Raw genomic sequence first — 27,972 nt, 5'->3', positions numbered from 1 at the left:
GATTACTGACATTAACATTATGCTTTGAGAGTGGAATTAGTCTGTTTTGAAGCATATACAGGCACTTCACAAAAGAAAAAATAAAATCAGGGGTTCCCGTTATGGCTCAGTGGGTTAAGAACCTGACATAGTATCTGTGAGGATGTGGGTTCAATCCCTGACCTCACTCAGTGGGTTAAAGATCCAGCCTTGCTGCAAGCTGCAATATAGGGCACAGATGTGGCTTGAATCTGGCTTTGCTGTGGCTGTGGCGTAGGCCGGCAGCTGCAGCTCCCATTCAAACCCTAGCCCAGGAACTTCCATATACTGCAGGTGTGGCCGTGAAAAAAAAAAATTAATATAGGAAAATTAGCCTTCTAGAAATCAAAGAAATGCAAATTAAAATGGCTTTGCGGGAGTTCCTATTGTGGTTAGGCGGAAACAAATACGACTATTATCCATGAGGATGCAGATTCGATCCCTGGCCTCGCTTGGTGGGTCAGGGACCGGCATTGCTCTGAGCTATGATATAGGTCTCAGACGCAGCTTGGAGCCTGCGTTGCTGTGGTATAGGCCAGCAGCGGTAGCTCTGATTCAACCCCTAACTTGGGAGCTTCCATATGCTATGGGTGCAGTCCTAAAAAGCAAATAAAATAAAATGGCTTTGCAATTTTATCACACGTTAAATAAGCCAATTTTTTTTCACATGTTAAATAAGCCAAATTTTTAAAATCTGTAACAATTATGGTAAGGGTTCTCGTTTTAATGTTGGGAAGGTGAGCAAATGTCACCTTATAAATGACAGTTGTAGTCCTGGTTTCCTTCTTTATATTCTCTCTCTCTCTCTTTTTTTTTTTTTTTTTGTCTTTTTTCCTTTTCTAGGGCTGCTTCCCGCGGCATATGGAGGTTCCCAGGCTAGGGGTCGAATCGGAGCTATATTTGCCAGCCTACACCAGAGCCACAGCAAAACAGGATCCGAGCCTCATCTGCAATCTACACCACAGCTCACGGCAACTCCGGATCCTTAACCCACTGAGGAAGGCCAGGGATCAAACCCGCAACCTCATGGTTCCTAGTTGGATGCGTTAACCACTGAGCCACGATGGGAACTCCTCCTTCTTTATATTCTTAATAGAAGTTAATTATATTAGATCACAATAGCCCACAATTTAGAATCTTGAAATCATTCAAATTGCATTTTATCGCATTACATTTTATCTTGTAATAAATCACATCATTTGCATGCTTGCAGGTCAGTTGTCATCTTCGGCATTCAACACGGAGAAAAGCGAGAGTAGGAGAAATCTGGAGTTCCCTCGCCTGTCAGACACCTCCATAAAGGATCGAATGGCCAAGTATCAGGCAGCTGTGTCCAAACAAAGCAGTTCAACCAACTATACAGTATGTGTTCAGAGTCATTCATTCGTTTACTCATCAAACAAATGGTCACTGAGCACAGGAACTAGAAATGTCTCCCAGACCCTGACCTGGCTCCTTCCTGGTCCCTAGCCATTCTCTCTTCACATAAATCCTACCCTAGCTTCGTTTGTAATCCAATCATGACTTTGCTTTCCTAGGCCTCATTCCTATCCCACTTGGGTTTTTTCGTGATGTGACTATCCAGTAATGTCACTGACAATTTTCCTGTCTCTTCTCCTTAATCTTGTTGTTAAAGAGTAGTGTTTTAGGAGGTCCCTGGTAGCCTAGTGTTAAGGAACCGTCATTGTCACTGCTGTGGTGTGAGTTTGATCCCAGACCCGGGAACATCTGCAGGCCACAGTGAGGCCCCCCCACAAAAAAAGGGGTGTTTCATTCATTTTAACTGAACAACTTATTTCTGGTTTTGAGGGAAGGAAAGGAGAATACTGGAGAGGAATTATTGAATATATTCAACATTAATATGAGGTACAGTGGGGTTTTTTGTAATTTTTTATCAATATATGATTCACCTGACATAAAATCACCATTTTAAAATAGGAAATTCAGGGAGTTTTAGTATATTCATGAGGTTGTGCAATCATCACCATTGTCTAATTCCAGAACTTTTCCCAGTCTCATTATTCTCTCCAAGTAGCAGCAAACAAAAAGAAACCCATACCTGTGCAGTGACTCTCAATTCCCCACCCCCTCATCTCTTGGCAGCCCGTAATCTACTTTCTGTCTCCAAGGATTTTCCTGTTCTGGACATTTCATGTGAATGAAATCATGTAACATATGGTCTACTTAATCTTTACTCCTTATGATGTAATAGTTTTCTGAAGAAATAGAATAGTAGGTAGGAAAAGGGGGGAGAAATGACAGGAATATGACCTACTCAGTAAGGCCCAAAATGTAGTCTTCACCGTAGAATGGAGGGTCTTTCCATTTTATTTATTTATTTTTTTTGTCTTTTTGCTATTTCTTGGGCCACTCCCGCGGCGTATGGAGGTTCCCAGGCTAGGGGTCCAATCGGAGCTGTAGCCGCTGGCCTATGCCAGAGCCACAGCAACGCGGGATCCGAGCCTCGTCTGCAACCTACACCACAGCTCACGGCAACGCCGGATCCTTAACCCACTGAGCAAGGGCAGGGACCGAACCCGCAACCTCATGGTTCCTAGTCGGATTCGTTAACCACTGTGCCATGACGGGAACTCCGGGTCTTTCCATTTTATACTTTCTTAGGCTTAACTGGCAGGATGACACTACAGAACTGCTTATTTGACGTTACAATTTATTTATTTATTTATTTATTTTTAGGGCTGCACCTGCAGGCATATGGAGGTTCCCAGGCTAGGGGTTGATTCGAAGCTGCAGCTGCCAGCCTGCACCACAGCCAGAGCAATGCCAGATACGAGCCATGTTTTCAACCTACACTGAAGCTCACGGCAACTCTGGATCCTTAACCCACTGAGCGAGTCCAGATATCGAACTCACATCCTCATGGATACTAGTTGGGTTCGTTACCACTAAGCCACAACGGGAACTCCCTGAAGTTATCTTTTAATACCATTTCTTCATAAAGTACACATGCATATAAGCACATGTAGACATATATATAGCTTTCAAAAATGTGTTCCTTCTAAGATTTCAAATGACAAGTTATCAATTTCTTGATGTCCTATTTTTTTAAACAAAATTGGAAAGATAGTATTGGCTTTTACTTGTTCCCAAGCAGACTGAAACAAATGCCTATTAGACATCACAATGTGGGAGTTCCCGTCATGGCGCAGCGGAAACGAGTCTGACTAGGAACCATGAGGTTGTGGGTTTGATGCCTGGCCTCGCTCAGTGGGTTAAGGATCTGGCGTTGCCATGAGCTGTGGTGTAGGCTGGCGGCTACAGTTCCGATTAGACCCCTAGCCTGGACACCTCCGTATGCCTTGGGTGTGGCCCTGAAAAGACAAAAAAAAGACCAAAAAAAAAAAAAAATCACAATGTGTATTCCAGGAGCTGAGCCTTCTCCCCTGCCACATTACGAAGTGTGCATTCTCTAGTAGTAGTTCTTGGTGGACTAAGTCTCTCTGGGCAATGAATATCTCATCTTGATTTTTCACGGTAGATTTAAGAGATAATGTGTGTAAATCAGTAGCACAATGGAACATTACAGGCTTGTTATTCACTAGGAGTGTGAAAAATAAGTGAGTGTAGACTTCTCTTCAAAGGCAGGTCCAGAGATACAGCAAACAGTTGATCTGTGGAGCTGAATTCCCTCTGGTTCCAGGACTTTGCTGCTGCTCAGCGCTCTCCTGCTATAAACAGTCCGACCAGGTGACTCCCTGAGTGGAAAAACCTGTTCAGTGACTTTGTTTTTTAACTCAGGAGAGTTTCTGCATTGTGCTTCTCCTGCTCTGTAAATTTTAAGAGTTGAAAAGTCTTTAGGAATTCTTGTAAAAAGCACATTTTATCTCATCCCCAAAGAATTTCTCAGGTCCCTTACAGAGCATGGTTGTAAGAAGGCTCACACTCTCTGGCGGTGATTCTGGAGGCTGGGCTTTGAGATGGGGATCCGGGGGGAGTTGCTGGGCTCTTGGACGGTTGTGTTCTGTGGTGCTGGCTGCCCGCTCTTCCTTTAGATGCACCTCCAGAACTGTGCGCCTTCCTCTGCAGTTCCACACCTGAATTGGTCACTCACACTCATTCCCTTCATTGGCCCTGTGGCCACAAATTGCTTGTTTTCTCCCCATGCCTAAAAAAGTCACAAAGAACAGAAAGGTAGTGGAGTTCCTGCTGTGGCACAGTGGATTAAGAACCTGACTACAGGAGTTCCTGTCATGGCTCAGTGGTTTGCGGATCCGACTAGGAACCATAAGGTTTCGGGTTTGATCCCTGGCCTCGCTCACTGGATTAAGGATCCGGCATTGCCATGAGCTGTGGTGTAGTTCTCAGACACGGCTCAGATCCCGAGTTGCTGTGGCTCTGGTGTAGGCTGGCAGCTACAGCTCTGATTAGACCCTCAGCCTGGGAACCTCCATATGCCACCGGAGAGGTCCTACAAAAAGGTGAAAAGGCCAAAAAAAAAAGAATCTGACTACAGCGGCTTAAGTTGCTGTGGAGGTGTGGGTGCAATTCCCAGCCCAACCCAGTGGGTTAAAAGGATCTGGTGCCATATGTAGGTTGGCACTCAGATTCAATCCCTGACCCAGGAACATCCATATGCCATGTATTCAGCCATTTAAAAAAGGCGGGACGGGGCTGATTCAGCAGAAACAAATCTGACCAGTGTCCATGAGGATACAGGTTCAATTCCTGGCCTCCCTCAGTGGGTTAAGGATCTGGTGTTAACGTGAGCTGTGGTGTAGGTTGCAGACATGGCTCGGGTCTGGCATTGCTGTGGTTGTGGTGTAGGCCGGCACCTACACCTCCGATTCGACCCCTAGCCTGAGAACCTCCATATGCCACAAGTGCAGCCCTAAAAAAAGACCCCCCAAAATTAATTTAAAGTAAATTTTAAAAAATGGTGGGAAGGGTGTTCCCACTGTGGCTCAGCAGTAAGGAACCCTGCTAGTACCCATGAGGATTCAGGTTCAATCCCTGGCCTCGCTCAGTGGGTTAAGGTGTTACTGTGAGCTGTGGTGTAGATCAAAGATGCAGTTTGGACCTGGTGGTGTTGTGGCTGTGGTGTAGGCTGGCAGCTGCAGCTCGGATTAGACCCCCTAGCCTGGGAACTTCCATATGCCTCAAGTGTGGCCCTAAAAAAAAAAGAGAGGGGAAAAAAAAAAAAGGAGTTCCCATCATGGCTCAGTGGTTAACGAATCCGACTAGGAACCATGAGGTTGCGGGTTTGGTCCCTGCCCTTGCTCAGTGGGTTAACGATCCAGCATTGCCGTGAGCTGTGGTGTAGGTTGCAGATGAGGCTCGGATCCTGCGTTGCTGTGGCTCTGGCGTAGGCCGGTGGCTACAGCTCTGATTCAACCCCTAGCCTGGGAACCTCCATATGCCACGGGAGCGGCCCAAAGAAATAGCAAAAAGACAAAAAAAAAAAAAAAAAAAAAAAAAAAAAGCCAGACCTCTGAAAAATTTAAGAAAGGTATTAGATTACTGGCAGACTGAAGTTAGGAAATATCCACATTCATCTACCTCTATTTTGATTTTGGATCTAGTTAATTTGCGTATTTTGCCCCAAGTGTTCTTTGCAAGGCAAACATGATCATGCTTACTCCTTCTGACAGTATTAATGCTTTTTTTATGTTGAAGCTCAGTTATGAGAAGTCAAATAAGGTATGTCTTTGTTATAATGTATGAATTTTATGCAAAAAAACCCCATGCTTTTGAAAGTCTCACAACACGAAGTTTTTTTAATGGTATTACTAAGTATAATTTCAATTTTTATATGTATACATCATCCCTGTCTCTCTTTCCAGGCCGGGCATTAATAGATATGGTCAGTATATTTTCTTAATTATTGGCACTTGGCATTTCCTTTCTCCTGCTCCAGAATGGTCTTTTCTGATAAAAGCTCACCAGCTTTGCATTCCCACAAGCTCTGCTGCTAGAAGAGTGAATCACGAGAACATTGTATGCGGGGGGTGGTCTGTGTGTGTGTGTCAGTGTCTCTGTATTCTAATGAGCATCCAGTTTTAGACTAGTTGTATAAATATTTAACTCTGAGGTATGTGTCCACAAAGCTGCTTTTGTCATTTCACAAGTCAGTGGGTTTTGCTTGTGAGAGTTAGGGGGTTGATTTGACCTGAGGCCTCTTAAAAGAATTTTTTTTTAATAGATGTGCTATGAAGGAAAGAGTGAGACTTTTTTTTTTTTTAATTCACAGACTATTTTTATTTTGTAGAACGAGTTAAAAGCCATTGGTGGTGAAATCAAAACTCATAAATTGGAGCAAAAGGAGAATGTGCCCCCAGGTCCTGAGGTCTGCATCTCCCATCAGGATGGAGAAAAGGTGGGTTCAAAAGTCTCATGTCCATTTGCCAGGGAAACATGTGTTCTATATTAGGTACTTAAAATTAGAAACAACTCTAACTCTGGGCTGTAGAGTGTCTGGGAATTTGGTCACAGCTGCCAGGACAGATTGTCTTTTTTGCAGGTCACATAATTTTGGTTGGGGAGCTCTGCAACTTATAGCTGACCAAATACTGAACCTTCATTGGAAAATTCTTTTGCTCAGCAAACGCTGAGAGGGCGTAGAGCTTCAGTGATTTTTAAAAATCTGTTTTGAATAGCGATATCATCTTCAAAGTTATTTGTAGATTGTTAATGTAACACATTTTATGTAAGAAAACTTCATTCTTTCATTTCAAAGTATGTTGAAAGCTAGGCACTATGTTAAGCACAGGAAATGCTGAGCTTAAAAACTAAATATGGGAGTCTGCTGTATAGCCCAGGGAATTATATCTGATCCCTTGTGATGGAACATGATGGAGGATAACATGAAAAAAAGAATATACATGTGTGTGTGTGTGTATGTGTGTATATATATATATATATATATATATATATATATATATATGTAAAACTGGGTCACTTTGCTGTACAGCAGAAATTGACAGAATATTGTGAATCAACTATAACAATAATAAAAAAGAAAAAACCCTAAATATGGGAGTTCCCATTGTGGCTCAGTGGTAATGAAACCAACTAGTATCCATGAGCATGCAGGTTCGATCCCTGGCCTCACTCCATGGGTTAAGGATCTGGCATTGCCTTGAGCTATGGTGTAGGTCGCAGATGCAGTTCAGATCCCGCATTGTTGTAGACGTGGCATAGGGCAGCAGCTGCAGCTCTGATTCGACCCTAGCCTGGGAACTTCCATATGCCACAGCTGCAGACCTAAAAAGAAAAGAAAAGAAAAAAAAACAAAAACCTAAATATGAACAGACCATTCCATGTGGTCCTTACCTGCAAGGAAGCTAATAGAGTAGGAGGGAGATGAGTAACAGGTTGGCTCTTGTAAAACAGTGTAACAAGCAACGTGAAAGGGCCATGCCCGGCCTTGGAAGCTCAGACTAAGGACCCTTAACCTGACGTCCTCAAGAAAGTGCTATCTGAACCAGGTCTTAACGGATGTGTGTGTGGAAATAGTCCGAGTGAGTAAGGGGAAGGTTGAGTAAAGAAAGAGAAGGGTATTCCAGGCAGACCCAACAGAGGTTTGGGAACCAGAGAACCAAGCCAAGATGACTTGACTGGGGCATGAAGTACATATTAAGTGACTAAGAGAGAAGTGGAGGGAGAGGGCCAGGATGGATCTTGAAAAACCCTTCAGAGGATGGCTGTTGTCTTGCAGTGGAGGAAAGCCACAGGAAGATTCTAAGTAAATTGGGTTTCATGCATTTGTCACTAACGAATGACTTAGTTGGAGTCAGTAACAATATATATGTCACATGACATTATTTTCTGTACCAAGCCATTACCCAGTCTCTTCGGTCTTTCAGTCAATATGATAATCAAATGTGAGATGAGAAGAAAGAGCTTTCAAATCTATTACGGTGATTAATCTTAGGAGTACAATCATTATTTCTGTTATACATATTGACACCCTTGGGGCCACTCTAAAAAAGGTGAGGAGGTAATTAAAATGGGTTAAGAGCAATAGTTCTCAAATTTATTTGATTATAGCAGATGTTAAAATAGGCAACTTGACAGGATACCGACCGGAGCTCATGAATTATACTACACACTTGGACCAAGGTAGGCACACAGAAAATGCCTCCGTTTAATAGCTACTGAATTTACTCAAACAATACAGCAATAAACAAGGAAAGTTGCATCACTTTACAAAAGCATATCCCAAATGTGAAATGCTAAAACAAAATACTTCGCAGTAATTAGTTTCATAAAAATAAAATCATCAAATAAATTACATACATGCTTGCCACGGTGGGCTCAGGCATTATTCCTGGTGAGTACTCTTCATTAGTCTGCCTGGTTTTCCTTTTTTTTTTTTTTCCTTCTTACAGCTGCACCTGCAGCCTATGGAAGTTCCTGGGCCAGGGGTTGAATCAGAGCTGCAGCTGAGGCCTACACCACAGCCACAGCCACACTAGATCTGAGCTGCATCTGCAACCTACGCCACAGCTTACATCGACACCAGATCCTTGACCCACTGAGCCAGGCTAGGAATTGAACACACATCCTCACAGAGATAACCTTGAGTCCTTAACCTGCTGAGCCACAGTGGGAACTCCAAGGTTTTCCCATTTTTTAAGTGAGAGATTAAGTCTTAGGGATGAGGAAGTAAATGTATTTGGAGTTTTTCTTATGAACTTTAAAAAAAGACATTTAAGAGAAGTATATTCCCAGCATTGAACTCCTCCCACCTATCGTCGGAGTGTAATTTGAGAAATGATCACCTGGAAAATCATGCTTGAATTGTCCCTATATCTAATTTCATGTTTCCTTCTTGATTGTCTTTGTGTTGACTTGAAAGTGGAACTCTGAGCTGCACTGGAGGATCAGAACATTTTAATTATAGTCTAAAAGGGCATCAGTGCAACTGAATCACAAATTGGGGCGTAGGTGGAGGAGAAAGGAGATAAAGATAGTACATAGTCTTCAAGCATGTAGTGTAGGCTCATAAACCTTTGGTTACCTTAAAATTCATAAAATCTTTCAGAGCCTCCGTGTCCTTTTGGCTGTTTGCCTAGCTTTTGTTAACCAATACCTAAGAACTGTTTGAAGTTGGGCTTGTTACAAAAGGACATTAATGCCAGGGTAAACTTTCTTGAAACAGAATATTTTGCCAAGGTATTATTCTTCCCTTTCTCCTCTTGTGAATGAATTTGTGCTTTTCTTTCATGAAATGTTTGAGCAAAATCTCACATGCTGTCTCCTGGCTGTTCCTGAAGTGAAGTCATCTGTTTGGGCACGTGCAATGATGTCATGATTGGCATTGAGTTTACCCTGCAGGTTCAAGGTGACTAAATTGGAGGTGAAAGACGGACATCCTAGAATGGATGCATCTACTAATTTGGCAAGAATTAAAGAGCTTTTTATGGCCATGCACAACTTTCAGAAAGTTTATTTCCTATCATTAAATGCAATAACACGGAGTTCCTGTCGTGGCGCAGTGGTTAACGAATCTGACTAGGAACCATGAGGTTGCAGGTTTGATCCCTGGCCTTGCTCAGTGGGTTAAGAATCTGGCATTGCCGTGAGCTGTGGTGTAGGTTGCAGACTCGGCTCAGATCCCGAGTTGCTGTGGCTCTGGCGTAGGCTGGCAGCTACAGCTCTGATTCAATCCCTAGCCTGGGAACCTCCATGTGCCGTGGGAGCAGCCCAAGAAATGGCAAAAAGACAAAAAACAAACAAACAAAAAAACCTAAAAGCAATAACACGTGTAAGGTGATCACTCCAATACCTGGAACATCCTAAACGTTCAGTACATGTTGACTGTTGTTATACTTGTTTGTTTTATACCATGTCAGAACTCCTGTAATGAGAAGAGAATAATGGGGGGGAAATGACTACGCTGAAATTCAAGTGTGGTCAATCAACAACTTAATCTCCGTTGTAAATTTATTCAGTACATTAGACATCCTGATGTAAATACTCAGCATCACCCATAAAATCCCTGCCATCTGAATGAAAGACTATTCCATGAAGAGTACACATTGGGTCACCTCTTGGGCCCTTCACGATTTTGAGTGTGGGAGAAGATACGAGGGTAGTCAAGGGGGCAGTAGGAAGGAGACAGCTAGTAGAAAGCTCTTTTCTTTCAATTTGATGGCTCATGGGGAAAATAATTACCCATACATAAGATCTTCCATCTTGTTAAACACTGCTGTTTTGAGACTGTGATTAAAAAGGGAAACTAGGAGTTCCCGTCATGGCTCAGTGGTTAACGAATCCGACTAGGAAGCATGAGGTTGCGGGTTCAATCCCTGGCCTTGCTCAGTGGGTTAAGGATCCAGCGTTGCCGTGAGTAATGGTGTAGGTTGCAGACATTGCTCCGATCCCACGTTGCTGTGGCTCTGGTGTAGGCTGGCGGCTACAGCTCCAATTCAACCCCTAGCCTGGGAATTTCCATATGCTGCGGGAGCAGCCCTAGAAATGGCAAAAAGCCAAAAAATAAAAAAATAAAATAAAAACGAAAACTAACTTGAAAGATGATACCAAAGATTGGTTTTAGATAAATTTGTTTTATAGCTATCAGAAGGTCTTCTGTACTAGTAAGCATTTCAGCAAAATGTACTTGGTTGGAAAATAAGGAATTGGGAAAATAACAGAATAATTCCTATATATGAAGACTGTCTCGCCTTGGAGTGAATTACTCTTATGCAAGTTGTGGTTTATGGTGAGGAGCTTTGCCCTCCCTGATAGATGGTTTCACTTTTTTTTTTTTAATAGAAAGACATGGTTTAGAAGCTCTTTTATAAAAGAAGATAATGCACACTTTTGGTGGTTGCACGCAGTCTGTTATTCGCGTTACCCTGTAATTGAGAAGCATGTTAATATCCTCATAAAAGACATTTTGCTGCCTCTTGTTTAAATGCTCAGCTGTTCTGGGGCCCGTTATTTCCCCCAGGCAGCCAGTGACTGACTGGAGTCAGCAGGTTTTTATGGCATTAACAGCGGTTTGTTCTTTTATTTTTAATGTGATTCTTAATCTCCCCCACCCCTTTTTTTTTTGTAGGTTTCTGCATCTGAGAATAGCCTGGCAGCCTGTTCCACCCCGCCTGAAGATGATTCCTGTAAGCTTTCATTCTTAGGTCTGGAGGGTGAGAGCCTTGTTCTGTTGCCCCTGTTTGATTGTGTGTGGTGGGGGGGTGTCTCTATTGCTGTCAGTGCTGAGTGTGTAACATATTAAATCCAGCAGTGTGGCTGATCAAATCTCTCACTTGGTTTTAAGGACTGATACTTGAGTATTCTTTATACACTTCATGGCTCAAGGACAAGTTAAATTTAATGAAATATTAACTTGTGGCAAACAGTATTTTTGATGCATCTCTCATTGAACACATCCTGTCTTTTGCACCACACCTTTTCAGGGTTAACGCTGTAAAAACTATAATTTTAAAGTTTCCTCTTAGGGGTTCCCTTCATGGTGCAGCAGAAATGAATCCAACTAGGAACCACGAGGTTACAGGTTTGATCCGTGGCCTCACTCAATGGGTTGAGGATCTGGCGTTGCCGTGAGCTGTGGTGTAGGCTGGTAGCTGTAGCTCCAACTGGACCCCTAGCCTGGGAACCTCCATATGCCGCGGGAGCGGCCCTGGAAAAGGCAAAAAGACAAAAAAAAAAAAAAAAAAAGAATTGTATTTGGGAGTTCCCATTGTGGCTCAGGGGTTAAGGACCTGACCTTGTCTCTGTGAGAATACAGGTTCAATCCCTGGCCTCACTCAGTGGGTTAAGGCTCTCCCATTGTAGCAAGATGTGGTGTAGGTCACAGATGTGGCTCAGATCTGGTATTGCTTCCGCTGTGGCATAGGCCACAGCTGCAGCTCCACTTCAACTCCTGGTCCAGAACTTCCATATGCCATAGGTGTGACTGTAAAAAAAAAAAAAAAAAAAAAAAAAAATGTTGATATTTGAGGGAGTTCCCTGATGGCCTAGTGGCTAAGGATCCAGTGTTGTTACTGATGTGGCTTGAGTCACTGCTGTGGCTTGGGTTCGATCCCTGGCCCACATATCAGGCACAGCCAAAAAATAAAAATAAATTAAAAAGTTGGTTGAGTAACCATTTAAAAATATCTTTTTTAAAAAATTTATCTAAATATGTACCATAATGCACCCTCCAGTGAGATTCTAGAGGTTCTCCTAGGGGTGCTGTATTTGATCACTTTTTCATCTCATTTTGGAGTATTTTGAGCCTTACTCCTCCCAAAGACAAAAATGTTGGTTTTTCCTTTTAGTATGTCCACTTTTGTTTCTGATGTTCCGTGTGTTGTTATTTTTTAATATATGGATGTCTAGCTTCTCCTCAGCTTAGTTTAGTAGACACTGAAAACTCAGCTAAAAGTAGACGTATTAACTAAACAGATCTCTGGTAAACCCAGTCTTAAAATTTCAGAGAGAAACTCTTGCTGTTTGAATCCAAGAACATTCCTTTTGCAATCATTTTGCTTGGACTAGAAATTTTTTGAGTTTTTACTAGGTCTGCAAAACATTTTTTTGAAAAATAAGCCTTAAATTCTTGAGTACTTTGTTGACATAACTCTAAATTTTAGGTAATTCTTTTATGGTTCCTTTGTAACCGTATGAATGCCTTCTCTGTACCTCTTTTGAGTTTTCCACACAAGAATATATCGGCAGGAAGTTAACTTGAGCAAGTGACAGGCCAATGATTATGAAAAAAAATTCATGGTTCCTTTTCCCATAATCTTCATCCATGGGTATTGGCTATAGAACTGACCAAAACGATGGTGTCAAATAATACACACAAATGTGCGTGAACACGCACTGTCAAATTTCTGCTCTCACAGTCCCCCATTTTCCCAAGTTGAGCTGAAACACCCAAGTCTTGGGAATGCTAACTAACAAAAAGCCCTCGAAGTCTATAAACCGCCTTAAAAAATGACAAATGCTGTAGGATAGAAGCTTCCTTATCTAGGATGGTCTGGATTCCTGCTCTGTGTGGCAAAGGGTGAGAAAGCCTCTGAGTTGAGACCCTCGTTTATGCAAGAACCTAAGAGCATATAGCTTTTAGCATTAGAATATTCCTCAGCAAAAAAGTCAATGTTCTTCCTGGTGTTGAAAGGACCTGAAGTTAGTGGAGGTGCCTAACCTTTGCTTTGGGGAGGAACCTTTTTTGAGACTTCCCAGGAGACACTATAAACCGTCTTCCTTTTGTAACTCCAGCAGGTAAATCCCAGGTTAAGAGTGATGTCCAGCAGCCTGTGCATCCCAAGCCACTGAGTCCAGTTGCCAGAGCCTCCAGCCTTTCTGAAAGTTCTCCTCCCAAAGCAGTGAAGGTATGATGGTAATTTCTCTTGGTGCCTTTAGATGTTGCTTTACTAGTAGAGCCCTTTGCACCTTGTATCATTATGTTCAGTATAAACATTTTTGCTTTCCTGGGGATGAAAATGCCAAATAAGGCACACTTGGGCCAGTCGCTTTCCCTGGAAATCTTGCTGCTTTTGCTTAGGTGTTTGAGCCAGCAGAGGGGAGGCTCACTATTATTGCTTAGTTTGGAAAGTTCATGAAAGAAAACCCAAAGTTAAAGAAAATAATCTGACTTTTTGTTGTTCTTAAATCAAAGTTCTTAAGTCTATGAATGGGTAAAAACTAAAAAGTGAGCAGTACGAAAAATCTGTTAACATCAGCCCATTGGATAGGAATGTGCAGTGTTAACTTGAAGACAGTGGTGGCTCCCTGGTCTGAGAAACTTGAACATAATGTGATTGGTGGTCAGCACATTTTTTAAAGAAAGAATGTGTAGGAGTTCCCTGGTGGCCCAGTGGTTAAAGAACCGGCACTGTCATTGCTATGGCACAGGTTCGATCCCTGGCCTGGGAACTTCTGCATGCTATGGGTGTGTCAAAAAAAATAAAAAAGAAAGGAAGAATGTGTGGATTCCAGCAGGGTGTTGGCCAGTTCATTTGCTGTAAAAATGAGCATGCATGTAACATTAATACTAGGTTATAATATTAGATGTTAAAGAATATACAAAATGTTTATACCTTAGGAAAATTTGACTAGGCTACTCAATCTATAGTCTCTTTTTATTCACTAATTTTTAAAAGTGGACTTTTACCTTTCTATGAACAATGTATATTCCCATTAAAAAAAAAAAAAGGTTAAAAAAATCCAACATCTCTTTTAGCCTGATTACTTGACTTGTTTTAATTGAATGCTTTGCTAATGCAGTGCTGATTTACCCACTTCCATTAATAACCAGACATATCCAGGCGTTCCTGTTGTGGCTCAGCAGAAACGAGTCCGACTAGTAGCCATGAGGTTGCGGGTTTGATCCCTGGCATTGATCAGTGGATTTAAGGATCCGGCATTGCCATGAGCTGTGGTGTAGGTCACAGACACGGCTCCAATCCTGCATTGCTATGGCTGTGGCTCCAATTTGACCCCTAGCGTGAGAACCTCCATATGCTGAGAGTGCGGCCCTAAAAACCAATAAAATAAAATAAAATAAAATAAAATAAAATAAAATAAAATAACCAAACATATCCACACTTCTTTAGTGTTTTCCTCCTCTGGTGCTTTCTTAAGTAGCAGGTTTTGTTTCAAAAGTTTTAACATTTGAGAGAAACTCAGTAGGTAGAATTAGTTTTGGGGTGGTTTGTACTGCCTCAAACTCATGCACACATCTGCCATGTTTCTCTCTCTCAACTCTGGGCATGATTGTTCCTTGATGAAAGTTCTAGTGCCCAGAAAGGATGAAGAGACAAGGACATAGATGAGGTTTGGGAACAAATGGAGGAAAAGGGGGAATCCAGGATTTAAAGGGTAGATGGAATTCCCTTGTGGTGCAGTGGGCTAAGGATCTGGCATTGTCACCCCTGTGGCTCAGGTTGCTGCCATGGCATGGATTTGATCCTTAGCCTGGGAACTTCCACACGCAGTGGGCACAGCAAAGAAAAAAAAAAAAAGAAAGAAAGAAAGAAAAAAAGGAGTTCCCATCATGGCTCAGTGGTTAACGAACCCAACCAGCATCTGTGAGGACGAGGGTTTGATCCCTGGCCTCACTCAGTGGGTTGCGGATCTGGCATTGCTGTGGTGTAGGTCGCAGACGTGACTCGGATCTGGTGTTGCTGTGGCTGTGGCATAGGCTGGCGGCTACAGCTCCGATTGGACCCCTAGCCTGGAAACTCCATATGCTGCAGGTGTGGCCTTAAAAGACAAAAAGACAAAAAAAAAAAAAAAAAAAAAAAAGAAAGAAAGAATTTAAAGGTTAGATTTAAAAAGGGATGAGTGAGGGGGAAAGGAGGTAAATATGAAAATTTTAAAAGAAACAGAGATGTATGAGGAGAGTAAGATTTATCAAAAAGGAAGAAAAAGTGAAGAAAGTGGCAAGAGAAAGTAAGTAAATTAGGGAGGAAGAATTGAGCTGTGCAGTGGAATCTGCACATGTCTTCAGCATGGCCCTCTCCTGGCCTTGAAGGTCCACTCATGCTATCATCAGCACTTTCTTTTCCCAAAATCTGGAGGCCAACAAAGTAGCAAATGCCACGGGGTTAATTTCTTTTCCAACAGCAACCCTGCTCAGATGGGAGTCTTTGGGTTGTGGTTCTGGACCAAGAACAACTAGGAAAGTTGACTTGGCCATGGAGTCTGTGTGAGGGACTAGGGAATTCTGTGGCTAATCTAAGGACTAAAATCCATTCTTGGAGTTCCTGTTGTGGCTCATTGGGTTAAGAAGCCAACTAGTATCCATGAGTGTGTAGGTTCGATCCCTGGCCTCGCTCAGTGGGTTAAAGATCCAGTGTTGCCACAAGCTGTGGCATAAGTCACAGATAAGGCTGGGATCCTGCGTTGCTGTGGCTGTGGCGTAGGCCAGGAGTACAGCTCCAATTCGACCCCTAGCCTGGGAACTGCCACATGCCACAGGGGCAGCCCTAAAAAAAAAAAAAAAAAAAAAAATCCATTCTCAGGTATATTTGAATTCTCAAACCAGTCTTGCTCCCCTCCCTCAACTGCTAGACCAGACCTCCTGGTCCATCCTGGGTCTAAGCTGATGAGCAGTGTGCGAAGGACTGCATCTCACTGAGGTCTTCCTGGCACACCAGGGAGAGGAGATGGAGATAAAGCTCCCTCTGTACCTGCCCCGGACTCATGCCTGCCTCTTTGGCTCTGATCTCTCAGCAATAGAACACCGACAAGCCTACTTGCACCAGACATACAGCTCGGGTTTTGAACATTGTACAAAGACTGGACTAAACTAGCCTGACTGCCTATGTTTGCCGGTGGTCCAGAGCTCAAGTGTTTATGGTGTACAGAACCAACGTGGTACTCAATCACATCCCTTTTATTTAAGGGCCGTTTATTTTCTCTTCCTTGGATTTGCCCTTTACATTTTGCAGGCAAGTGTATAGATATTTTAGTGTTTATAGGACCTGCCGGCATAACTGATCTTGTGGCTCTAGACCACGCGACAGAAGTTGTTTCTTCACGTTGGGAAATTACATACAGCTAAGAATAAATGTGTTCACTCAGAATAGATTTCTGGGTCCCACACATCCTGGAAAAAGTGTTCCTTAGTGCCTGTCTGTTATTGAAAATAGGACATCTAAGGTAACGACTCAATTCATTTCCAATTTTAGCTTAATAAAGTAAAAGAAAAAAACAAAGCCACAAATGATACTGGTCTTTAAAAATAAGGATTTTGTCTGTTTTGGACACTGGCCAAATCCATTGACGCGACTTGGCATGAATGAAGTTCAAGTTGCAGGTTCCTTCTTCAAAAAAGGTGTACTGGGAGTTCCCGTGGTGGCGCAGTGGTTAACGAATCCGACTAGGAACCATGAGGTTGCAGGTTCGATCCCTGCCCTTGCTCAGTGGGTTAACGATCCGGCGTTGCCATGAGCTGTGGTGTAGGTTGCAGACGCGGCTCGGATCCCGCGTTGCTGTGGCTCTGGCGTAGGCCAGCGGCTATAGCTGCGATTCGACCCCTAGCCTGGGAACCTCCATATGAGGCAGGAGCAGCCCAAGAAATCGCAAAAAGACAAAAAAAAAAAAAAAAAAAAAAAGTGTAATTGGTCTGGAGCTCAGGAGATTCTGTTGAGAAGTATCGGAACCTTTCAATTCAAGAGACCCAGAGGTCTCTTAAGCTTTATGTCCTCCCTTTGAAAAAAGTTATTCCCTAAACACTGCTGGTGGGAGGATAAAGGAGGACACGTGTCCGGCCCTGGGAACACCTCCTGGTCTAGGATAGCCCCGTGCCAGGTTCCCAGGCTGACCCTGCTGATGTGTGTGGAGGAAAAACCTGACAGCCTGCAGGAGAAGATATGCCCTGTCCCTCTATGGACAGGGTAGGAGGTTTTATGCTGTTTTGCTAATCTATCCACATTCTGCTAGAAGGGCATCTGGAATCTTGGCTCACCACCTACGTCATCACGGCTTTTTCAGAGGACTAACTCTTCCTGTCCATATAGGGCACTCCAGCCCCAAAATGCCTTCCTGAAGAGTTTCGGGAATTCCCTGGGTGGCTCAGCAGGTTAAGGATCCGGCATTGTCACTGCTATGGCGAGGGTTCGATCCCCGGCCCCGGAACTTCCACATGTTGTGGGTGTGGCCAAAAATACAAATTAAGAAAAAAACAAAATTTTATTTTAAAAACATGTATGGAGTTCCCGTCGTGGCTCAGTGGTTAACGAATCCGACTAGGAACCATGAGGTTGCGGGTTCGGTCCCTGCCCTTGCTCAGTGGGTTGACGATCCGGCGTTGCCGTGAGCTGTGGTGTAGGTCGCAGACGCGGCTCGGATCCCGTGTTGCTGTGGCTCTGGCGTAGGCTGGTGGCTCCAGCTCCGATTCGACCCCTAGCCTGGGAACCTCCATATGCTGCGGGAGCGGCCCAAAGAAATAGCAAAAAGACAAAAAAAATTTTTTTTAAATAATAACATGTAGAAAGGTTTTGCTTCATGAAGAGTTTCACAGAAAGCTAGGGGAAGGGTTAAGCCTATACAGAGCCAGCCCAACCCTTTACTATATGATGAAGAATTTCAGTTTAATTACTTAGATATTTTACATAAATTGGAAAGAGGAAACAAAAGGCCTTTTATCGTGCTCTGAGGAATGGAGGCCTGACATCAGTACAGAATTTTCTTCTGATTTCACTCTGTCTAAAAGCTACTTAGCTTCGCCACTTATTGCCAGCTGCTGCCCGCCCCCTCCCACACACAGACATATAGCCCACTGGAGCCTTCATTAGACTAAAAATTACACGTAAGGCAAGAGAGCGAGAGAATGTAGATGAAGTCATAAAAAATTATTGGAAAAAACCTTTAAGTAGATGCTGATGAACAAAAAGGCCTGTAAGATCGCTCAGATGGGAAAGACATGACCGTTTTTAGGAACATCAATAATTTATATATTACCTCATTCATTCCCAAATATCCCAAAGATATTATCTAAGTATTTTCATTTGAAACCAAATGAAGACTGTCATTTGTTCAAAGTGCTGTGGTGAAATTATTTTCATTTGGGTTAGCATCTGCTCTCTTCCCCAAAGAGTTTCCTTCATTTATGGAAATTTATTCCAGGACAGTTTAGAAAATACTCTATTGGTGTGTGAGCTGGGAATTCTGAGTTTTCATTTTAATTCTGTTATTGACTGTGCAAGCTTTGATAAGGCGCCTAACACCCTGGCACTTTAGTTTCTACCTGTGAAAAAGGGTGAGGGAAGGGAGATGAAAAACATCTTACTAACTGAAAAAAATATTGTAAAGATAAAAAATGCCTAGCGTTCTAATATTGGCAGGGTTTTTAATGTCACTGTGCCAAGTTTGAGCATGCCATGAAGGCATGGGCAGGATGTATGCCAGTCCTGCCATAATGGTAGAGATTTTTGGGCACTGACTATGCTTCCTGTTGTCTGAATAGACATGGGGGCAATTAGAGAAAAGTGGCTGAGAGCCCAGGACAGAGGAAATAAAGGACGCACAGCCGCAGGCACTCTGACTTGGCATATTACCATGTCGGGGTCCTCTTGTCTTTATGATGCTGTGAGGGCCCTGGGGCAGCTGCCACATAAACCTTAAATAATATTGAAAAGGATTTATGTACAAAAGGAATCGGAATCATGGGACTCTAGTAGATCTGGCTAGTTAGAAGCTTGTGGTTACCAGATAGCGGAGCTGGCCGTCTATTAATTTGATGTTAAGGAGAGGCATGACTTTTCCATTGTGTGGGTGAAGGCTCCATTCAAGAGAGAGCCATGGGTCAGGTGTGGGAGGCAGTAAAACACTGCAGTATTGTTTAAAGAGACACTCCTTGGGTGGGTGGAGGCTCATAAGACACTCTTTTGAGCCGGTACTCTGATCCAGCCTCAGGTGGATATGACAGAGGCTGATGTGGTCACGATTGGACGAGTGACTTGGAAAAGAAAGAAAACGTGGTCTTATTTTTGGGTCTGAGGCTGTAACTGAGTTTCAGCTCAGCTGCAGTCCAGTACTCCAGGACACACCAAATGCTGTGTATTCATTAAAGGTTCCTGTTTGTCTCTTCCAGCTTCTGCTTCCTGCTCCTGGTACCTAATTTCTGCTCCTGCCACTTTCCTCCTAATGTGAGCTCAACTTGCAGCTTTCTCTCAGGTTTTCCTTTCTATTCACTGAGCTGCACCCCCTCCCACTGTGTGTTCTTCGCGTGTGTGTGTGTGTGTGTGTGTGTGTGTGTGTGTGTGTGTGTGTGTGTGAGATGGAGGCGGGCTCTGCAGGCCTCCACTCCCCTTCAGCAGAATAATAGCCATTATCTCTACTGTCAGGGAAATTTCTGTCTCCTGCTCTGTCTTTACTGACCAGAATGAACACTTAGGCTCTTAAGTGTTGAAAATACAGCATTCATCGTGCAGCTGAAAAAGATTTTCAGTCTGATAAGTAAATACAATTGGCCTATTACTTTTACATTGTGTGAATTGTGATTTGTACAGGCGCTCTCCAATGGCTTCAATTGTACTATTACACCCAAATTTTATTCTGCATTTTAATGTATTTCCTGCTTGCTAGACAAGGACCTGGTCCTTTTAGAGAAACCTAATTAAATGACTCAAGGACATCTCCACTTAGGTCCTATCTTGTTAAGTGTCCATATAAGAAAAAACAGTTCTGTGAGGTTCTACTGTATAGCACAGGGGAGTATATTCACTATCCTGTAATAAACCATAATGGGAAAGAACATGAAAAAATATATATACATCTGAATCATTGCTCTACACCAGAAACTATCACAACATTGTAAATCTTCAATAAATTTTTAAAAAAGAAGAAAAAACTGTTCTGAGCTCCAAATAATGCCCTAATTATCTTCCAGCAGCATTCAGTTCAATGCCATTTAATCATATTTAAATTCCTCCCTTATGGTTGGTCAACGAGGTTGTGGCTGTGGTCTCTGATTCTTTAAGTTTTCCTTTTTGCCTCTAACCCTAGAAAGGGAGTGGCTGCTGTTAACACTTAGCCCTCCTCCTTCATTCCTTTGGTGCTATTTGGTAGTTTACCACTAATTTTCTTTTTTCTTTTTTATGGCCACACCCACAACATATGAAAATTCTGGGGCCAGGGATTGAATCCAAGCCACAGCTGTGACCTGAACTGCAGTTTTACCTATGGCAGATGCTTGAACCCACTGCACTGGGCTGGGGATGGAACCTGTGCCTCTTCAGCAACCCAAGCTGCTGCAGATTCTTAACCCACTGTGCTACAGTGGAAACTCCCCCCTAATTTTTATTAAACTCTCTTGTATAGATCTTTCCCCTTTACTTCCATTTTATGCCCATTTCTACTCTCATTTCCTGTCTGAATCTACTTGGAAAACTATTCCCGTTTTCTGCTTTACCTCTTAGTGAATCGTGGGGCACGTGAACCAGCTGTCTGAATTTTTTGTGAGTCTGTTTTTGGATTTTTTAATCAAAATTTTATCTTGCCCATAACCTGTTTTCCTTGAGCCTTATCTTAACCATTTAAGCCCTGGGCCTTAGGACTAATTTGTATTACTTACCACCACACTGGTCATGGTGGCCAAGAGGCCACCAAGGGACCTCAGAGAGCTTCCTGGCCACCTTAACTAAGCTGCCCTGCATTTACTGGCTGAGGTGTTTCTCTTGGGACTCGTCACAGATTGCATACACTAGGGACTTCTTCCTCTCATCCCTAGTGGTTTTGTAACCATTTCTCATTGTGTAAAAATGTTTGGCTTTGGAATTCTGCTTCCGTCAGCGCTAGAAGGCAAACTACTTTGTGTGGTTTAGGATTGAGTTTATCTGCAACAGCTGTGCTCACCCCGCTCCTATTCCATACTTTACAAACAGTTCATAAATTCCCTATTATGACTTCCCACCCTCATTACGTTAGTTTTATTCTCCATTGATTTTTTTTTTTTTTAAAGACTACAGAACCTATAGCTTTCTTGGGACATGTTTTCTTTTGGAGTCAATGCAAGAGTTTGTGTCTCTTCTCAAATGTTCCATTGATCTGTCCGTTTTGATTTATTTAAAAATATTGGATGGAGCAAGTCAAGATTATAAGCATGGGAACTAAGAGATACTTTATCAAAGTGTCTTTTCCTAATTCCCAAAGCCAAATGCCCTTTCTCTCCTTGAAATGTATCCCCTTCAGAATCTGTTCTTTAAACAGTCTATCCTGCTTTTATCTGGCACTTAAACAATCAGATTTCTTTCTTCTGTGTGTGCTGACCTTTTCTCCTAATTTCCTGTCTGTGGAGTCATTTTGTGTGTACATGTGTGTGCGCGGTGGTTTGTCTAAGCCTTTCTCTGCAGCCCAGCCCAGTTCCACCCTTCCTTAGTGGCTGCTACACTTAGGGCAGCCAGACAAACTGGGTAAGGACATCAGGAGCCTTTTGGCTTTCAAGGGTCAACTGATAGGATTGGAGCAGGCTTAGTGTTCCTCTGAGAATTGTCAGACCAGGTAAGGGAGCCCCTAGATAGCTAGGAAATCCAAGGGTCCATCTCTGCTAGCAGAGTCCTCACGCATCGCTGCCTATACCAGCTAAAGTTGTCCTCTTCCTTTTCCTAGAAGTTTCAGGCACCTGCCAGAGAGACCTGCGTGGAATGTCAGAAAACAGTCTACCCGATGGAGCGTCTCTTGGCCAACCAGCAGGTGTTTCACATCAGCTGCTTCCGTTGTTCCTATTGCAACAACAAACTCAGGTGAGCCAGACCAAAATAAGCTGTCCCTCTGTATGGATGGGCCTCTGGAGGGAGTCTTTGGCTTTTAGAACGCTGGTACTAAAATCTGTGGTGCTAAGAGGGTGTGCTGTGGAAAGCCTTTGAAAAAAGGAGAAAGTACCATTGAGTGACAAGCATTTTATATCAAATGATAGTGGTGTTTGGAACTTCCGGTACATTGACATGTTAATTTATATATGAGGACTGAAGCTTAAATAGTGTTGGTTACAGGTAAACCCCCCTGTGACCTAATTCAGTAGAATGTTTGGCCTTGGTATCATAGAATCATCAAGTTCAGAAATCTCAAGAGGATACTTTCTCGAAGCCCTTTAAATGATCCTCAGCACCGTATAAATGGTTAAAGAGCAATAACAGAGCCTGAAGAGCATATATTTTTTTCTGTATATTGCCTCATTTTATTTCTGAAAAAATGACTATGTATCATTTCCTTCCAAGTAAGTCAAAGTATGGATATACATGTGGCAAACGGGAAATATTCCATATGAACTCATTTTAATCACAGACTCTTAGAGGAGGAAGTGAAGTAACCGATGTCCCTTCCTCCAGCCCTCCTTCCAGAGCAAGCATCCTTTCCAGCACACTGTTGAAAGATGTTCTGGCATCCGTGTGGCACTTCTTCGGGGGTTGATACCCCACAGCAGCCTGTTCCAGCAGTTAGCGCTGAGCCAAAATGTGCCTCTGTAACTTCCACTCAATGGTTCTTTTTGTGCCCACTGTAATTTTTTTCTCCAGAGCACATTTTATAAATGTTTGAATTGTTATATTTGCTCTGTGGAAATGCTGTTGCTTTTATACTCTCCTTTAAAGGTTGTTACCCTGCAAGAGATACCAGATGTCCTACCAACTTGTCCAGCACCGACATTGGGATACACCGACTGGTTACTGTTCTCTGTTCTCCTGTTAACCATAGCTTTCCTTTATTCAGTCATCAGCATCCATTTGTAGAGCATTATACACATTCCTGTGAAAACATGAAAACATCCTTCCTTCCAACTCCTATAAAAACATCCTTTTCAATTGTAACACAAATGGGAAACTAGGAGGGAAAAGATTCAACTTTTAACAAAGGAATATTATTAAAAGTAATGATAGGAGTTCCTGCTGTGGTGCAGTGGACTAAGAATCGGACTGCAGTGCAGTTCCCATTGTGGTTCAGTGGTTGTAAACCTGACTTCTATCCATGAGGATGCATGTTTGATCCCTGGCCTCGCTCAGTGGATTAAAGGATCAGGGGTTGCTGTGAGGTGTGGCACAGGTTGCAGATGTGGCTCGGATCTGGTGTTGCTGTGGCATAGGCCGGCAGCTACAGCTCTGATTTGACCCCTAGCCCGGGAACTTCCATACGCTGAAGGTTCAGCTCTAAAAAGGAAAAAAAAAAAAAAATCAGAATGCAATGGCTCAGGTCATTGAAGAGGTGTGAATTCAATCCCTGGCCCTGGGCAGTGGGTCAAAGGATCCAGCATAGGTAAAGCTGAGACATTGGTTGCAGTTGCAGCTCAGATTCAGTCCCTGCCTGGCCCAGGAACTTCCATATGCTGCAGGTGCAGCCATAAAACAAATAAAAGTAATTATAGTTTGTTTTTGTTTTTGTTTTGTTTTTTTGGTCTTTTTAGGGCTCTACCTGCACCACATGGAGGCTCCCAGGCTAGGGGTCGAATTGGAGCTATAGCTGCCGGCCTACACCACAGCCCCAGCAACGCCAGATCCAAGCCAAGTCTGCAACCAACACCACAGCTCACGGTAACGCTGGATCCTTAACCCACTGAGCGAGGCCAGGGATCAAATCCTCATCCTCATGGATGCTAGTCAGGTTCATTACCGCTGAGCCACGATGAGAACTCCAAAAGTAATTATAGGTTATAAATACTTAGGAAATACAAGATTGATCAGAGCTAGGTGGGATTCCCTAAGGAAGACTTCCTGGAAGAAGTAAATTTTTTTAACAGTTTTGACAGAAGGGAGTGAGTGAAATCATTTGAAAAGTGAGCATGCAGCAGGTTAAAGATCCAACGTTGTCACTGTATCAGCTCGGGGTCACTGCTGTGGCATGGGTTCTGTCCCTAGCCCAGGAACTTCTGCATGCTGCGAGCACAGCCCAAAGAAAGAAAGAAAAAGGAAGCGGGAGCATGTACCAGGTGGAAGAATATCTGGTGAAGGTTTAGGCCTGGAAGTAAAGCTAGCATGTTTTTTTTTTATAAGGATAATAAAAGAAATGTGTTTAAAAGAAGGAAGAGATTCCTAGGTGACTGATGTGCTTTTAAAGAGATTTTTCTCACTTCGTGTCTTCTGAAAATATTGGAATTGCCAGGTTTCAGCCTTCTGGTGTAAATAAGAGTATACAGATTTGTTCATTTTATGCTCTTTTTTTTTTTTTTTTAACAACAGTCTAGGAACATATGCTTCTTTACATGGGAGAATCTATTGCAAGCCTCACTTCAATCAACTCTTTAAATCTAAAGGCAACTATGACGAAGGCTTTGGACACAGACCACACAAGGATCTGTGGGCAAGCAAACTGGAAAATGAAGAGACGTTGGAGAGACCAGCCCAGCTTCCAAATGCAGCGGAGATCCCTCAGAGCCCGGGGGTAGAAGACGCCCCCATTGCTAAGGTGGGTGTGCTGACTGCAAGTATGGAAGCCAAGGCCTCCTCCCAGCTGGAGAAAGAAGACAAGCCAGCTGAAACCAAGAAGCTGAGGATCGCCTGGCCGCCCCCGACTGAGCTTAGCAGTTCAGGGAGTGCTTTGGAGGAAGGCATCAAAGTTTCTAAGCCGAAGTGGCCTCCTGAGGATGAAGTCAGCAAGCCTGAAGCTCCCGAGGATGTAGATCTGGATCTGAAGAAGCTAAGAAGATCTTCCTCACTGAAGGAGCGAAGCCGCCCATTCACTGTAGCAGCTTCATTTCGAACCGCTTCAGTCAAGAGCCCCAAACCCTTGTCCCCACCTATGAGGAAAGGCTGGAGCCTGTCAGAGCAGAGTGAGGAGTTCGGAGGAGATGTAGCAGCAGAAAGGAAACAGATGGAAAAGGCCAGTGCCTCCGAGAAGAATGGGAGTGTGGGAAAAACGACCTGGCCAAGCAAGGAATCTAGAGGAGGGGAGGCAGCGGGGAGGAGTAAGGAAGTTCAGGATTTTGAGATAGGGAGTGAAAATCTGATAGAAAATGGTGCAAGCTTAGATGAAGGTGACAGAGACCTCCTCCAACAGCAGTCTCCCCTAGAACCCAAGTCTAAAAATTGGTCTAGCTTTGCAGACAACACCTCTGCTAAAGAATTCACTACCCAGAAGCAGAAATCCCAGGATGTGGAGTTCTGGGAGGGAGAAGTCGTCGAAGAGCTATCCGTGGAGGAACAGATAAAGAGAAATCGGTACTACGATGAGGAGGAAGATGAGGAATAACAAATTGCAACGATGCTGGGCCTTAAATTTGTGTGAGGTTAGCGAGCCACTGCCCTTTATCAAAGTGATGCATGTAAACGGCTGTCTTAGCACGAACTGTAATTTATGTGGAAGTAACTTTGGAAAAGAGTGCTTGCTTCAAAAGACAAAACAAAAAAAAATCCTGTACTGCAGCTTACGTGAACCAATTCTAAATGCTAGAGATAACATTACTTAAATCCTCTATTTTAGCAATGATGGTCTACACAAGTGCTTTAAGGTCTTGTGGGAGTGGGAATGGGGGGGGTGAGGTGGGGGGATAGTCGGACCGTTATGGTTCAGATTCCACTGAATTCCCCAAAGACAATATGACAGTAAATGATTAGTAGTACATTGTTACACTGAAAATTCAACGAAGGAATTAGGAAACATGCAGAAGGGATTAGGGACCTAAGCATTATGACTGAATGCACTTTAGCATAAAGGGCACAGTTTGTATATTTTTACATGCATACCAATTTATTGTTTAGTATTCCTCTGTTAAGAGATCAACTATTTAGTCTTTTTTAAAAAAATTTAGGTTAATTTTCTTACTCTGACATATAGGGGGAATTTATTGCTTACTCTGATATATATATGAGGAATTTATTGCATCCTGCTTTCTAAAGCACATCCTGAACTGGATTATTGAGATATAGCACAACCATCTTTTTGGAGCACCTTCTGAGCACCTTTGGTGCTTGGAGGGACTCACTGTGTCCCAGATAAGCAATGGTATTTGCCAATGGGTTTGACTACACCCCAAGTGGTTGCTTTCTTCTCTGGTGGCATCTGTGCTTCTCATAATTTACTGAAAGATGCAATATTTTTATAAGATCTTTTGTATTGCTATTTGCCATGTTGCATATTAGAGCCAGGAGTCTAAAGGAGGAATAACAGGAAAAAACAAAAACAAAGCCTTAAACAACTTGAGCTCAGATCCCCAAACCCTATATTCTACTTCTGATATTCCTGGGACACTAGTTTTTTTGTTTTTTTTTTTAATACTTAGAAGCTTTGAAATGTAGATTTTTATGGCAGACAGTATTCCTAGGGTGCAATTAAACCAATTATAGGCCTTTTTGGGGGGAGATGGTTTTCTAGTATTAAGGTTTTGGAACAATATAAACTTGAGTACATTTGTTGTACATAATTCATATTCCAAAGTGTATGGTGGGGGGGAGAGAGGTGTTTTAAGTGATAGGCTTTTCTTTGTACTGCATTTTTAGAAATTTAGCTCTAATATTTTTTAGAGATGTAAAATATTCTGCTTTCTTACAGTCTTGCTTCCTCTGAAACATTTTTATTCAATAAAGCTTTTAATTTACATTTGAACCTTTCAATGTTCCTTTTCCGTTATTATCTTGCATTGTTACAGTCTCTCAGGACCTACTTTTATTTTAGCAGTTTGGGTAGAAAAGGTGAATGGGTCTGATAGGTTTCAAGTGAAGAGAAGTGCTATGTATACATCTCACCACTAGATGGTGGTGTTGGGCTGCTCTTAAGCTCATACTAGAAGACAAAATTTTTCTTCTGGAAAGTTGAAAGAAACTTGGCAAGAGAATTCGTGTGTACATTCAAGACAAGCCATTTGTTTTACCAATTCAAAATACTAGGGTGGTTTTTTTTTCATGTTTTATTTTATTTGTCTTTTTAGGGTCGCACCCATGGCATGTGGACCCCAGGCTAGGGGTCTAATTGGAGCTACAGCTGCCAGCCTACACCACAGCCACAGCAATGCGGGATCCTTAACCCACTGAGCAAGGCCAGGGATCAAACTTGCATCCTCATGGATGCTAGTCAGATTAGCTTCAGTTGAGCCACACCGGAACTCCATGGTTTTTTACTGTTAATTGTACTCTGCATTTAATTTACCTTACAATTATGCCTAAATGCTAAATGGAATTTCCGAATGCCTCTGCTGAAAATGAACTTGTTTTCTTCTCTGAGCAGAGGCACTGTTGGTTATCTGATTTTCTTGCTTGCAGAGGCAACTGCCCTAATTATTAAGGTTTTTTTTTTTTTTAATGGGAATTTAGATTTCCTTGGAGATAGAAATGCTTTTTGAGTCATCTATTACATTTTTCAGGGTCATTCTGTGTTCCATTGTTTTTCTGGTCTTCTAAGTGGATGGCTGAGTACTACGATCGGCTCTTGGCCCCACCACAGGCTGAAGTCACTTAGAAAGCCCTATCCACTGAACAGTTAATCCAGAAGTTCCTGCTGACATTTATAAACTATCCAGTCCTGGCCTGAGTTGAGTTACCTTTACTCTGTGACTCACTACCTGCTGCGCTAACCCATCCACATGGTACTCACAACATCTACTAACTTTACACAAAA

General features: G+C 42.8%; 1 protein-coding gene across 11 annotated transcripts in view; it reads left to right on the top strand.

Annotated features, from left to right (window-relative positions):
- The window catches only part of LIMA1 (LIM domain and actin binding 1), a 102,687-nt gene extending 75,723 nt beyond the window's left edge, over window positions 1–26,964 (top strand). For 6 of the 11 annotated variants that reach the window (XM_021090876.1, XM_021090869.1, XM_021090877.1 and 3 more), the window contains 6 exons: window positions 1,232–1,380; window positions 6,245–6,352; window positions 11,042–11,126; window positions 13,207–13,319; window positions 22,045–22,178; window positions 24,603–26,964. In XM_021090876.1, coding sequence (XP_020946535.1) covers window positions 1,232–1,380; window positions 6,245–6,352; window positions 11,042–11,126; window positions 13,207–13,319; window positions 22,045–22,178; window positions 24,603–25,611 — 1,598 coding nt within the window. In that variant the 3' untranslated portion in view covers window positions 25,612–26,964. 11 annotated transcript variants of the gene reach the window in all.

This window comes from Sus scrofa, chromosome 5, assembly GCF_000003025.6.
Source record: "Sus scrofa isolate TJ Tabasco breed Duroc chromosome 5, Sscrofa11.1, whole genome shotgun sequence".
Lineage (NCBI taxonomy): Eukaryota > Metazoa > Chordata > Mammalia > Artiodactyla > Suidae > Sus > Sus scrofa.
The sequence above is the reverse complement of the archived record's forward strand: the minus strand, read 5'-3'. Positions and strand labels throughout refer to the sequence as shown.